This window comes from Dermochelys coriacea, chromosome 17 (genome assembly GCF_009764565.3).
Source record: "Dermochelys coriacea isolate rDerCor1 chromosome 17, rDerCor1.pri.v4, whole genome shotgun sequence".
NCBI classification, from domain to species: Eukaryota; Metazoa; Chordata; order Testudines; family Dermochelyidae; genus Dermochelys; species Dermochelys coriacea.
The window spans coordinates 18108939-18123463 of NC_050084.1; the positions used below are offsets into that span (position 1 = coordinate 18108939).

Below are 14525 nucleotides of genomic sequence, written 5' to 3' on the forward strand. Positions count from 1 at the left end.
AGCTTGGAAAAGAAATGACTAAGGAAGGGGGATATGATAGAGATCTATAAAATCATAACTGGTGGGGAGAAAGTAAATAAGGAAGTGTTATTTACTCCTCCTCCTAACACAAGAACTAGGGGTCACCAAATAAAAATTAACAGGCAGCAGATTTAAAACAAACAAAAGGAAGTACTTTTTCACACAATGCCCCATCAACCTGTGGAACTCCTTGCCAGAGGATGTTGTGAAGGATGAGACTATAATAGGGTTCAAAAAAGAACTAGATAAGTTCATGGAGGATAGGTCCATCAATGGCTATTAGTCAGGATGGGCAGAGACGATGCCCCATGCCTCTGTTTACCAGAAGCTGGGAATGGGCGAAAGGGAATAGATCACTTGATGACTACCTGTTCTGTTCATTCCCTCTGGGGCACCTGGCATTGGCCACTGTCGGAAGACAGGGTACTGGGCTAGACGGACCTTTGGTCTGACCCAGTATTGCCGTTCTTATGTTCTCTGCTGTGGCATATGAGAAGGGTCTCATGGTCACTTAGTCTGTGTCTCCAGACCCACCCCACAACCTACAAAATAGGGAAGTACAAATTTTTCCCTAACTCACAGGATGTGTTGTATTAATATAGGTGGAATATTGGTCAAAGGTGTTAATATAACCCAATCGTTGTTAACATTAAACAGCGTTAAGCAAGGTTCCGGGTCTGGTATACAGTTTGCTTAGTACCATGATATATACACCATTAAAATAATAAATTACTACAACTGGAGTTAAAATTCTTCAGGATTTGCAAGGCAAGCAGATACCAAGGGTGGGACCATATGTAAAAAGTACCTAAGAATGGCAGGCAATGAACTAAGCAGTGATAATTCTTTGATTTCTTGTGAAAACTATAGCATCCTAACATAACATGAAATCAAAAGCTACCAGACAACTCTGGAGGGGATCCCAGGAGCTTACCCCGACCGTCCACAACATTAGAGTAACATCATGTCATGACATGACATGGAAGTTGTGACAGATGATGACCAGAAGTACAGTTCCAAGATCACCTTCTTGCTGCACCATATCATAAATGTTAGGGCCACATTCTCTCACAAAAGGATGCAAATAACTCCCACTGACTTTGGTACGGGTTACTCATTCTGTGGGGTGGGAAACAGAACCCCTGGAAGATTGACATGGGGAGGGTTGGAAAAACAGGAGGCTGAGACTGCTCTCATTGATTGACTCCTGCTTGAAAAGCATTCAAATTTGGGAAAACTGCTGAGAGCGCTCCCAGATAGATTTGAGGGCCTTCAGCAGGCCAAAAAATCAAAACCAAATGATCACTTGTTATGTACCGTCTGCCAAAGCTCAGGCCAACCTACAGCCTAAATAATACTTTGCACTTTATGAACAACAGAAATAGTTGAAATTGAAACTAAAACTTCAACATATATTTGTGAGGCAGGTAAGTGGAGACAAGGGATCAAAGAGTCAGAGAAGTATGTCTGGCAAGGACTTACTTGCTAGGCAAGACAAACTGCAATCCTTCCTGATGGTGCAAGAAGGATGACAAACATCCAATACGAGAACTTAAGATAGACAAAATGATGGAGCTGAACGTTGGCACTAATGGTGTCAACTATCACCTCTTTTGGCGAGAAATACTTTACAAAATGAAGCCCATCATAAAAAAAACCAAACTGTTACAAGTTTTACAAAATTCAGGCTCGTGTACCTATTTTGTGGGTATCCCACTGGGAAAGAGACCTGATTCCTGTAACACTGGATGAAGCTGCTACCAAAATTGCTCATCCTGAATAATGTAGATGATCAATTGTGTTTAGACAGAAGCTACTGAATACTTGTAAGAGAACAGGATGAAAAGAATAACTCCAGATGCTACTATCATAATCGTTATGAAGAAAGTCCTGACTACTTTGGAAAACAAGAATTTATAAGAGGGAAAGGAATGGATTCACATTTCCCCTGACTTCAGTCTAGCAAATGCAAATCAAATGTGAGGCACTAAGGGAAAAAGCAGAATCTTATGCCCGACAAAATCTGGGCTATTAAAAAAAATCATTTTCTGGATAAGAGGCTTGTAAACTAGAAAGAATCAGTGAGGAACATGAGGAAGAGAAACACAAATCACTGATGAGTATGGTCTGCCAGTCAGACTGGTGTGTTTTTTCCCCCTCTTCAAGAAAAAAAAAGATGTATATTGTTCTGTATTTGAGGGACATCCATTATCCTTTTAAATGGATAAATACTGTAAGTTTGCAAGGCAGGCTAATATTTTCCTTACCTTTCTTGTAGCTCCTGAATACTCTGGATCTTTTGGGAATTTCAGTATATTTGAGTTCTAAGATGGAAAAACAGATGCTTCAATTGCCACCTTCCCCTCCCCATATACAGTAGACAAAATGCAGCTAATCTGTGGCAATATAGTGCTCATTTCTTTATTCCCTTTGATTGATTTTTTTTTTTAAAAGAAAGTTGGGTTAAACATGTCTTCTAGCCTAATGGATGGAGCAAAAATTCTGGATAAGTAAAACTTTATAGAAAAAATGCTAGAAGTTGCTGTGAAGAGATCAATGTAAGATGTAAAAAAATTCTGCAGATAATGCCTTACTTTTATATATAGGATAAGAAAGTAAATCTAGCAATCTCTAGGGGAGGGGAAGCCCCAGTTCTAGAAGATTAAAAACACTGCTGATTACAAAACTTCCTTTGTAGCTTTAAATGGCCTATAATGTAGTGACACCCAATTGCTTGAGAGGACAGACTATATCCACCTGTATGGAGCTTAATTACTGATATTTCTGATAATCTAAACTACATGAGCTCAGGTTTAAGCATCAATAATTTTACATGTTATCAGATCCTCAAAATAGAAACACAAATTAATATGTATAGTCTAGAATATTTTATTTGCAAGACAAGGGCAGACACTTAAATTGTGCATTTTCCACTTCACATTACATCCTTATTTGTGCATCTGCCACAAAGTTTGCAATCAATTGTGTGCATCAATAAAACAGCCATAATGTAAGATGCACATTCTCTCTGCAGATATAGATTAAAATAGTTAGAATTTCAGCTCACCTTTGAAGCCTCCAGTTCTTTTATCTTTTCTTCAGCTTCTGTTAGTTTTTCCTTTAAAACTGCAATCTCTTTCTCCATAGGCATCACGACTGAACGAAGCTTCTCAGCATCCTCTTGGGCCTGAAATCAGTTGGTAATGTGTTATGCAACATATTACTTCGCAATAAAAACAGTCTTCTTCCACAAAAGAAATGAACAAAACCAATATGCCAAAAATCAAACCACACTTTTGCTTGCAATACTTGTTATATAACTATATATTTAGCTAATCCCCCAAGTGTTCTCTAGGACAAAATAAAACTTATCCCATTTGTTGAAAGCAATGGATGAATTTGGCCATGTGTCTGCTTTTACAGGAGAAAGCTAGTACATCTTTCCCCTTCCTAACTAGAATGATCATGAGTTTTAAAACGTGTACATAGAGTTATTCTGTATTTAAAAAGCATAGCCTTTTCACCAAGAAGATGCAAGGTAGAATACAGAGAGAAAGAGACAGAGATCATGCAATTGCAATACAAAGTTAGGTACTGAGTATTGGTTTACTGACTCTTGAAGTTCAAAAGGTGCAGGTAACATACAGTAATACCGTATAACTGTTTCATGGGCTTGGGAAGGCTACTTTTAGATTTCAAGAATTATTGATAAAGCATCAAGTAATTTTCAGTGTTACCACACTACGTATTTCAAAACAAAGCTGTCAAAAACATGTTTTTTTTTCAATTAGTGCTGAAAAAGTTAAAAAATTGGATGAGAGAATGAGAAGACTCATATGAGAAAGCAGGAAGAAGAGGAAAGAGAGAGAGCCAGGTAAAAAAAATAGTAAGAATTAAAATAGGACAATGCAGTAAGTACTCAAATTCAGAAGTATGTAGGTTGGAAGATGACCTTGATATCCCAACATCTTATGTGCCCTGACATTCTTTCAAGTGTGTACTGGGGCCTTTCCAAGTTACAAAGTGACTGCTCCAGCAGAATCAGCAGCCATTACACAATGGAATTCTTCAGACTCAAAAATTCATAAGTAACAATATAGAGTTATTGTTTTAGCTACAAAAAAGGAAAAAATCTAGATGCACCATTTATTTTGCGTTTCTGTTTATGGACTGGAGGGTTGGAACCTGATTTTTTCTCTAGCTTCTGTTGGAGGAGATTGGCATAAGGATAAATGAAAACTGCACTTCAAAAGAAAAGCTTCAAAGAGAACATTTTATGTAGCAATAGATGTTACCAGCCAAGGCAGCACTACCACTGACCAAATTCCTGTTTTCTGGTCAATTTGTTGACAAACACTTGTTTGAACACAACTGCAAGTTATAAAAATAGCTAATGAAATATCCTAATTATTTTTAAATTGTTTTGGTATGGTCTCTTTTGAAAGAAGATTCCAATTTCTTCATGCTTCACTCATTTCTAATGCACCTCGCCACTGCCATTTCTGCCTGTCTAAACAGACTAAAACAACCAAAAAAAAAATCTGCAAGAATGAGAAACCAGCTCCATAAACCATAGTAAATTCACTGCCTACAAGGAGAAACTAGCAATATGCAGCAGATATGCCTCATTGGCACACAGTCAGCCTAGCAGTAAAGTTCTTCAAACACCAGGAGCAGCAGTTGAAACTCCAAAACTGCTTTGCTGAACATTTCTCTCAATTTTACTGTTCAGTGGATCTTAAACCCCCATAGCTGCTCACTATGGCCTATATTAAGAGACAATCTACATTTTTTCAGGACTTTAATAAGTTCTCTAACATCTCTTTTCCAAATACTACTAGCATCTCCAACAGCCTTTCATTACAAGTTTTAATTTCTCATGGCTGAGTCCTGAACACAATATAAACGACAATTTTAATCTCTGCTGCTGTACCTGGTGAGTTCAGTGGAAGAGAAAGGGAGGTCAGCAAAGATAAAACTGGACTGTTCAGCAGCAATCAAGTGGAAAGATGGAAAGTGATATGTAAATTTCAATGGGATTGATTTTGCTACAGCTTTTCCCTTCTCTGTGATTAGAAGCAAGCATTTAGGCTCAGATTTAAAGTGTGCGTAAAATACATATAAAAGTCAGTTCAACACTAACACTGAGTTGTGCATTCCACGATTGTCTACCTGCTTGGTCATCTTGTCAATCTCATATCTGCAACTACTATAAACGGAGGCAAAGCCTAATCCTGGGTGTCCTAGAGAAAGCTGAAGGTCCTATTTAATTCTTATTTAAAAAAAAAACAAAACAGTACCTAACCTGTGGAAGAAGTTTGCTCTCAGGGATTACATTCTGTTCTTTAGCATTTATTAGACACCACAAGAAAGAATACTTTGCAAGGCTCATACAAGTAGAACTTCATAGAGTTTAAGGCCTGAAGGGACTATTAGATCATCTAATCTGACCTTCCGTACAAAACAGGTCATTAAATTTCACCCAGCTATCTTTGTATTGAGCCCAATAACTTGTGCTTGCTACAGCAAATCAGTCTTGATTTGAGGACACGAAGACATGGAAAATCCACCATTTCCCTTGGCAGTTTGTTAAAAATGTGTGTCCAATTTCTAACGCAAATTTCACTTCAGTTTCCAACCACTGGTTTTTATTATGCTTTCCTCCGCTAGACTGAAGAACCCATTAGTACCTGGTATTTTCTCCCCAAAGGAGTATTTTTAAACTGTAATCAAGCCACCACTCGATCTTCATTATGGTAAGCTAAACAGACTGAGCTCTTTAAGTCTCCCACTACCAGGCATTTCTTCCAGCCCTTGAATCATTGTGGGTTTTTTTCCTCGACCATCTCAAATTTTTCAACATCTTTTAAAAAATGTGGATACCAGAACAGGATACACTATTCAAATATTGGTCTCATCCATGCCATATACATAGGTATATGCCACAGCATTGCACTAGGATCTCATGTTCAGTTGCTATGACACCCAATTTATTTCCAGAGTCTCTGCTTTCCAGGATACAGTCTACCATTCTCTCTAGGTAAGGCCTACATTCCTTGTTCCTGATTAATAACTTTGCACGTGGCTGAATAAACGTGTTTTATTTGAATGGGTCCAGTTTACCAAGTGATCCATATTGTTCTGTATGACTGTTCCATCTTCATCATTATCATTCCACCAATCTTTATCTTTATTTTATCAGCAGTGATTTTACACTGACTTCCAGATCACTGATGAAACTTTGGGCCTAGTACTGATTTTACACATAATGTAAAATAATGGAAAAGCTGATATGGGATTCAATTAATTAAAAAAAAATTAAGGGTGGAATATAATTAATACCAGTGAAGTTTGTTGGAATGGTCCTTTGTTTGTCCACACTGAATATAAACCACAGTCATGATCACGGGTACCTAGGCAACCATGAATTTACAGTTCAGTGATGGATTCATCTTTATCTGTCATAATGAGGTCCAAACCAGAGTTACCTCATGTTGGTGCAATGTGTGTGTGTTAGAAAATGTATACTTTTTAGAAACTCTAATTATGTTTCACTACTAACTGTATGAGACTTCCAGCATGTCTCCAAAACTGAAGTCCCCCGTACCACCACAAATTTTTCTTTCCACACATTACAGTCAAATTCTGAAGGAGTAACTCATCTTATCCTCCAGTTTGATTCGGTGGTCTGTAGCAGATCCCCACCAGTATCCCCTACTGGGTTTTATTAGTTAGCACATTGATCCCTGTGCATTCAAAATCCTATGGTTCTGAGTTATTAATGCCTCAGAAACAGGTAACAGTGTCTCTAATGTAGAGTACCAAGCCCTCAATTTTTTTTTTAAATCCACTCTATCCTTCCTACCCACATTATAACAAGTGACCCCAACTGAGCACCGCTACTGAAAATCTCCGATCTGTGGTGCAGGGACACACCGACACCTGAAGTGGAGCACCCAAAGGGACACACATCTAGAAGAATCCTCGTTACTACAGGAAGACGAGTAACTTCCTCTTTTAACATTCTAATCATGCACATTATCCCAGCAGGTTTCGGTAATGTAAATTACATCAAAATATCTTAATGATAATTTTTCAATTCCCATGCTTGTTACTCAGACTCTTAGTGCTGGTATATAAGCAACTGAAAAATTTCTTCTCTTCACATTCTTTGCCACATCTGTTCAATTTATTTGCAACACGCCGAGTTTGAATCACACCAACTGTACTTCAGATGGTGAATAAGCAATGAGAGATTATAATCTTAGGAAAAAAGATCCTGTGGTGAAATCTCCCACTCACTTAAATGGTCCCAAAATTTCACCCCAGGCTTTTTATGCAAAGATCATACATATTTACTCTCCTAAATTACAGATTGTGTTAACTATACTTTGAAGGGGTGGGGAAGAAAACAACTTCCTCTACTGCAAAGCATGGTAAATCCTACTCCTTGGATGTCAATTTCCATCTCTATTCTAGATGACTGCTTATCTCCAAAGTGAACCGGATCCATGGATCTTATTATTTATAGTAAGGAAAATTTTCAGGTAAGCACAGATTTTTCCCATTCTTCTTTGAGCTAAAGTCCTCAGAACCATTACAAGAGGATTTTCATAGTAGTGTGTCCTGAGCATGGGAAGCAGGATTATCCTTTAAATATGGATATTCAAAAGGAAGTAGAATATCTTCTCCATCCCTCCCTGGGCACAAAGGCACGGAGAAGACCCTCTGCCAAAAGAAAGGAAGTGGCATTGGATACATTTAGATGACCCTTAGGCAGAATTTGGTTAACTAATGGCCATCCAAGACATCTCAATAGGGGAGACATGACTACTCTGCCATGAGATTTTCCAGAGCTCCTAAGGACTGGTCTTGAATATTTAACCAGAATATTTCTTGAATTTACGTAGGGAATGAATGCCTACCTGTCTTAATTCAAAGTAGAATATTGGGGCTCATTAGTGAGGGCTCACAACTTCAAATTAAAACAAAACAAAAAGCTTAACTGATTGGAGATAGTAGCTATTGGGAGGCCTGTTCCAATGCATAAGAAGAATGACCATACTTCCCACAGGAGTTTAATCTGTGTAGCACTCTAAGGAGCAGAATGAGGTTCCCAGGTTGTGCTTTAGGGCCTGAAAAGGGTTGGAATTAGATTCATGCCCTATGGAAGTGTTTAATAATGTGATTTGTACAAAATTTCTGTTTCTTGAACATGCTGAGAATTTATATTACAGAGACTTGACCACAACAAAGCCCTCCTGGAGAATTCCAGGCTATGTTTCACTGGTTTTACATTGCAGTTAAAACTATGGACTTTACATGAGACAGTTGAATAAGTTGCATCATTTGACTGCTTTTTGGGGGTTCATGAGAATAATATTCACTTCATCCAAGAATTAATTTTAAAACCTATCTGGTTCTGGTTTGAAGATTTGACTCACAATAGAAGATCTCTGTGAGAAAAAGACATCAAAAGATCCAATTCTAGGTTAACCTAGTCTGAGTACCATAACCACTTTGGCCAGAAAGGCAAAAAGTATCACCACTGCTCGCTCATTCCTTTATCTTTTGTACTGTCTGGGAAGTGGTGAAAAAGGTGGGCAGACATAGCAGACAAGCATAACTGACTTTTGCCAGTTTTGATACGTCATTCACTGCCTTACATCCTAGGTCCTGACGCTGCAGGAATTTTATTTACTGTTTCCAGAAGACAAAAGAGGTTGATCATAAGCCTACCAAACTGACTTGTGATGGAATGAGATATTTCTGGGTGTAGGAGCCACACTACTAACCTGATTTTTGCAATGCAAGTCTTGTTCTTCATCTCCCCATTGGTGGGCACTCCATACAGAGAGAGGAAACTTTGCTCCACACAGGAAAAAAGGATTTCTCTCTGGGATAGGACTGATTGTGTTCTTCTCAATTATTATGAAAATAACGTCAGACATTTTGATTGACTCAACCAGAACAGGTCTGCTATCCAGGGAAGAAGCAGTGGTCCAAATGAATCATTATGTTCCAGCTGGTGGACGCTATGCTCTTTTTCTGGTACCATTTCCTGAACTAAATTAGGAAAATCCCTAAAACAAACCTGCTGTGGGAGCAGAAAATATACAATCAGAGCGACTTCTCTGACAGTGAATGAAAGAGGATGAGGTGTGGAAGGGGATACGCAGGATTACTGGATAATACACACTCTAGACCATTAAAGCATGCCTATGTCGGAGATCAGAATTCCCAAAAGGCTCCGGTAAGATTTAGATTTTTCTTTCAGAGATACCACTTGTTTTATATTAGGGCAATCATCTTCTGTTAACATTCTTCTGAGATAAAACCTTGTGTACTTGATTCATCCTCCACCCAGGCCAATGACTGACTTCCCTAGTACCATGTGTCTGTGTTTGTCCTGAACCCATGATATTTCAGGAAATTTATCAGTTTGCTTCAACTTTCTATCAGTACATAGCCCTCATCAGAAAAGTTGTCCAGGAAAAGAAGTGAATTTCCTTCTTCCTTAAAGCCAACATTACTGATATCATGATCCTGAAGGGAGACCTGGGAGCATATGTACGGTTAAATGGTAATGACTTAAGTTGGGAAGAGAAAAAGGAATCTATCTACCTGCAAAGCTTAAGCATTGTTTGAAGATGGCAAAATAGGATTGCTTTGAAGACCCCCAATTCTGAGGTTAGAATAGGATGGGGAGTGGATTTCTACGCTCCCCTCTGAAGTACATAGATTACTTCATTCACACTGTGGTGTTTCTATGGGTTGTTGATAATGGGACTGGGACAAAGCTGTTCCTGAAATTCTTGCATAGGTACACAGGGTACCTTCTTCAGAAAATGTCCAATGACCTCATTTGATCAAAGCTGTATTCATTCCTTGTTCTCCCAATCAGGAGCCTAACTCCAGCTAGGGTTGGTTGGGAGACTGACAGATAACTGAGGCAACAGATAGCAGCTATTGATTCTGCACTTGTTCTAGCTATCACTTGTAAAGTACTATTTTCTCCTTTCAACTTGCAATTTGACCTATAGTGTCTGGCAGGAATCAGGATTATAAGAAAACTTTTCCAATGATTCTGAATAGCTTCAGCTTTCCATAAAGATTCCCGTTGTACCACTAAGATAGCTGGGAACTGATTTGAGCATCTGCTCCCAAGGACCAAAATACCATATACCCGCATGAAACATTTGAATCCCACTTTTAATATATTTTGCTTTTTGATTCTCTAACTCTGATTTGGATTGATGGCCTTTGTTCTCTAAGGAGAAACAATACCCCAGGGGAAGAGGGACGAATGGATACCTAGAGGAATCAGCACATGTATATGGCCTACTCTTTCTGCATTGATCTGACATGCTGTACTCGGATGGTGAGCAGGGAATCTGGCACTGAGGATTATCCTTCATGCTGCACTGTGGGAAGGTGAGCTGGAGAACCAGGCACTGAGGCTTATCTGTCCTGTAGCAGTCCATGATGCTGAGCAGGGAAGTAGGTGCTGATTTTATTAATAATTTATTTTCCTTCTGGAAGTTTGCCCCATAATACCACTTTAGAAATAGGAGCAAAACTGGGCTCAGAAATGGCTTGGAAAATGTTTTAAGTTGCTAGTGATCTCCTTGTCCTTCAGAGTCTGGGTTTGTGTGTCTCCTCTTCTCGACATGGACCCCTTCTAGGTCTCTCAAGGAAGGGGTCCTTAGAAGCAAGGACAGCGAGTTATATGGGCCTGTAGTGCCTGTGCTCCAGCAAATTCAGGGCATGGCTCCACCAATGTCGCCCCGCGCCTCCCCCAGACTGTCCCTGCCTGCACCCTCTCGCTGGCCGCTGCCAGCTACAAAAGGGAGCGAAACCTGCAGAGGCACACACGTGATGGCAGCCCACCCCCCCAACAGCACTCACCACAGGGGAGGGGAGTGGGCTTCCTGGACCTGAGAGGGGCCTGGCCCCTAGGAGCACGTGCAGTGATGGTGCCGGGTGAGGGAGAGGGCTGGGGGGACTGTGGAGTTCTCCTCTCTGACCCCAGCCCCGGGGCAGCCTACCTGCACCCCAAACTCCTCATCCCCAGCCTCGCCCCACCTCTGAGGCTGCACCCCCAGCCAGAGCCCTCACTCCCCTGCACCCCAACCCTCTGCCCTAGCCCTGAGCCTCTCCCTCATCCCAACCCACTTCCTGGACCTGAGAGGGGCCCCACACCCCAACCCTGAGCTCCTCCCACACCCCAAACTCCTCATCCCCAGCCAGAGCCCTCACCCCACCCCCGCACCCCAACCCTCTGCCCCAGCCCCCTCCCACACTCCAAACCCCTCGGCCCCACCCCATTAGTTTTGTTATGTGCACCAATATGGGGGGGGGGCGGGGGGCACTTGGACCCATTCTGGGCATCACCAAAAATTATACAGACCTGCCGCCCTTGCCTAGAAACTTTATCCTTTCTTATAGCATGGGATCCACATGGACCAAATAGGTCCGCATTTTCCCTGAAGTTCTCAGCCTTGGGTATGAGAAAGGACCACCAGGAGTAGGGGACTGTTAGAGGCAGCAGAGCACAAAGACCCTTTACTGCACTTTGGCATTGTCTGATGCCCTCAATCCACAACTCTCAGGGAGGAGGCAGCAGTGGCTGAACTCTGCCATCAGAGACGTGGTTGCTGGTGTGAGCTGTAAGGGCTCAGTAGTGACCATCTTCTATCTGGCAAATGCCCAATGGCTTCACTCCTGTCATGGAGATGGGGGAGATCCTGAGCCATTTCTTTTCCATTATGCCTTGCTCCTATCCTGCTCAGGAAGGGGGCCAAGGCAACCCCACCCAAACCGGGCTGTGAAGAAAACCACACTCTGCCACAGAGCCAGACAAGCGCCCCAGTGAGAGTGAGCCAGGAAGGAGAAGGGCAGAACACAGACCTTGGCTCTGGACTTTGGCTGTTCTCGGACTAACTCTCTCCCTGAATCCTGCAGAGGCACCAACTGCTGCACTCACCTCAAAAATCAAATGCAACTGTGGGACCCAATCACACTATCAAGCCAAGTTATTCATCTAAAATTTAAAATAAAGTTTGGAACTTCCCTCAGAAAGCTCTACAGCAGGGAGTTCTGGTGGAGCCCACCTGCTGCAGGGGAGGCAGAAAAAACAGGAAGGAAAGAACTTCAAGCAACAAGGCTGGCAGTGAATGACAGATGTGGTTTTACCCCTAATCTGCATGTAGGCCAAAGCACATATTGTAATGGATCTGTGGACCTCAGCATGAAGAAGAAACTGCCTCTTGAGAAGAAACCTTAAAATTAATTACACACAAAGCGAAGTTCACAAAAAACATACAAAACTTTAAAAATACTCACTAAGCTTTCAGTTACTTGCACGTTCTGTTTTTATCATCTACCCTCTTCCCTTTGAGGGGAAAAAAATAATGATCACGCCACCACCAAGAATAGTTAGTAAACACATGCTTACAGTACATTTCATGGATTCAAGTGTTTTAACTATCCATTTCCCCAACCACTACAGTTGATGATGATACACTAAACTGGATGATGATGTACTTATTTTGAACTTCCTGTTTTTGTTTCAGTCTTTAATATTATGCCTATTCTGAATCTTATGCTGGGGGTGGGCCTACTTACAACCCTGGCAGAATTATTAATTTTTGTTGGTTGCAAGACTAAAGAACCTGTTTCAGAAGGATGAGGGGGCCACTTTTCAGGGAAATCTGAAGGATAACGCTGAGAAGTCTAGGCTTTTCATTTATAAAGAAGTCTGTCCTGAAAATGGAACTTATGAACTCAGTGGATGAACACACCCTACTCCCGCTTCTCTGCAAGATGGAAGATAAAGTGTTATTTTGCAAATTCAGCTAGACATGTAAAGTATCAAAACATCTGAGCTAAAGCAACAAAGGAGATTAAGGGTGCCTCCTTTGGGGGTTATAGGCCTTGTGCTGGAGTTGAATGAATGTTCAGTTCTTTCATTCACGTGTGATTCACCCATTCTATCTTTGCAGGCCAGCCATTTCCTCCTTTGTTCCTAAAAGGAGTCCATTTCACCTTATTTTTGTTTTAAGTATTTATTAAACCTCTTGAGTAAAAACTCTGAAACTTCTATGATGAGAACAAAAAGTTCTCTTTTGTCCAGGAAAAGCTCATGCCTTAAAAGTGCAGCTAAAACACCCTGCTTAAACCATGTCATTGGGCCCATTTACAAGCTTTTCCCTCTTTAAAAAATGCAAGTTTCCCCTCCTTCAGGTTATTCTGAGTTTGGAGATCTTTTTAAAAGGTTCCCCAAGATACTCAGAGTTTCCATTTCAGGATAACTGTTCATATTTATTTTCTTTAAAACAAAGCCAAGTTTACCAATGCTGCAATATTTACCTACTATCCTAGGAGCTCTGGATAGGAACTGGCTGCTAGTGAGGCCACTTCCTAGTTTAGGTTAGTTGCTGTGCAACAACCTGAGTAACCTGCAAGCTCAAACTCTGTTAATACAAAACATAAATGCATCCGAGAGGAAGGTTTTTTGCACTAAGAACAATTTGTTGAATACTCCTCTTTGTATTTTTAAGGGAATTTTATTGAGAACATTGGTGTTTATGGCAATTTGTTAATTTACTTGTGCCACAAGTTGTGGAACTAAATCTTTTCAACTGTAAGCTCTGCAGGGCAGAGACTGTCTCCTTATTTTGTTTGTACAGCACTCAGCACACAGGCAGTCCAATCCTGCTTGGGACTTTGGGTACTACCATAATAAGTGTATAATACTAAAGAAGCTATTAAGTAGCAGTTAACTACAGCTTCAGCTCAGCAGCAATTGAACCAAAAAACCGAGCAGACCAGCTGTCTGGGCCTTCACTAGTTTCTAATTTTTGTTTTCCATTTTTGAATGACATGCAGATAAACAGGTCAGATCTGTCAGACTACATTTATTCAATTCCTTATTGAATTTTATGAAATATTTTTATGGAAACCCTAGACTCATTTGAGATTCAGATGGATCCTTCTAAAGGATTGTTTCAACTAAAATTTTCATTAATTTGCTAAAAGCTCAGGGTTCTTATCTAACCAATCTTGACGCCTGACATCTTAAAATTACCAAAACAAACAAAACAAACAAAACAAAACAAACAAAACAAACAAAACAAACAAAACAAACAAAACAAACAAAACAAACAAAACAAAACAAACAAAACAAAACAAAACAAACAAAACAAAAACAAACAGAGAATTTAGACAAAATAGGATGTTTTTATACTCAGGACCTGTTATTCAAAACAAAAAAAAAAAAAAAAAAGTGTCCACATTTAAGGCAGCCTTAGTGATTACAGGAAGAAAAAATAAAAAAATCATCAAGCATTCAACCAAAACCAGTGAGATTCTAATGATTAGCATGGGCAATTTTTAGGCTTTAGAAAGTTTCAGAGCTCAAAAACCACTGTATCATTTACAGTGGAAATCTCTCCCCATAATATAGCAGCAAGATGGCAAAGATGCCATTTTTCCTCATCTCT

The 14525-nt window shown here is 40.2% G+C and overlaps 1 protein-coding gene across 13 annotated transcripts in view; it reads right to left on the minus strand.

Moving 5' to 3' along the window:
* RABEP1 (rabaptin, RAB GTPase binding effector protein 1) overlaps positions 1 to 14525 on the minus strand; it is a 76658-nt gene that overhangs the window by 30236 nt on the left and 31897 nt on the right. For 7 of the 13 annotated variants that reach the window (XR_006276172.1, XM_038376202.2, XM_038376201.2 and 4 more), the window contains 2 exons: positions 3089 to 3208; positions 2289 to 2345 (listed from right to left, as the gene is read on the minus strand). Coding sequence is in view for 12 of the 13 variants with exons in the window: in XM_038376202.2 (XP_038232130.1) it covers positions 2289 to 2345; positions 3089 to 3208 (177 nt within the window). In the remaining variant the exon portion in view is untranslated. The remainder of the gene's footprint in view (positions 1 to 2288; positions 2346 to 3088; positions 3209 to 14525) is intronic. The other 6 variants (XM_038376204.2, XM_043499316.1, XM_043499318.1 and 3 more) reach the window with 1 other exon arrangement.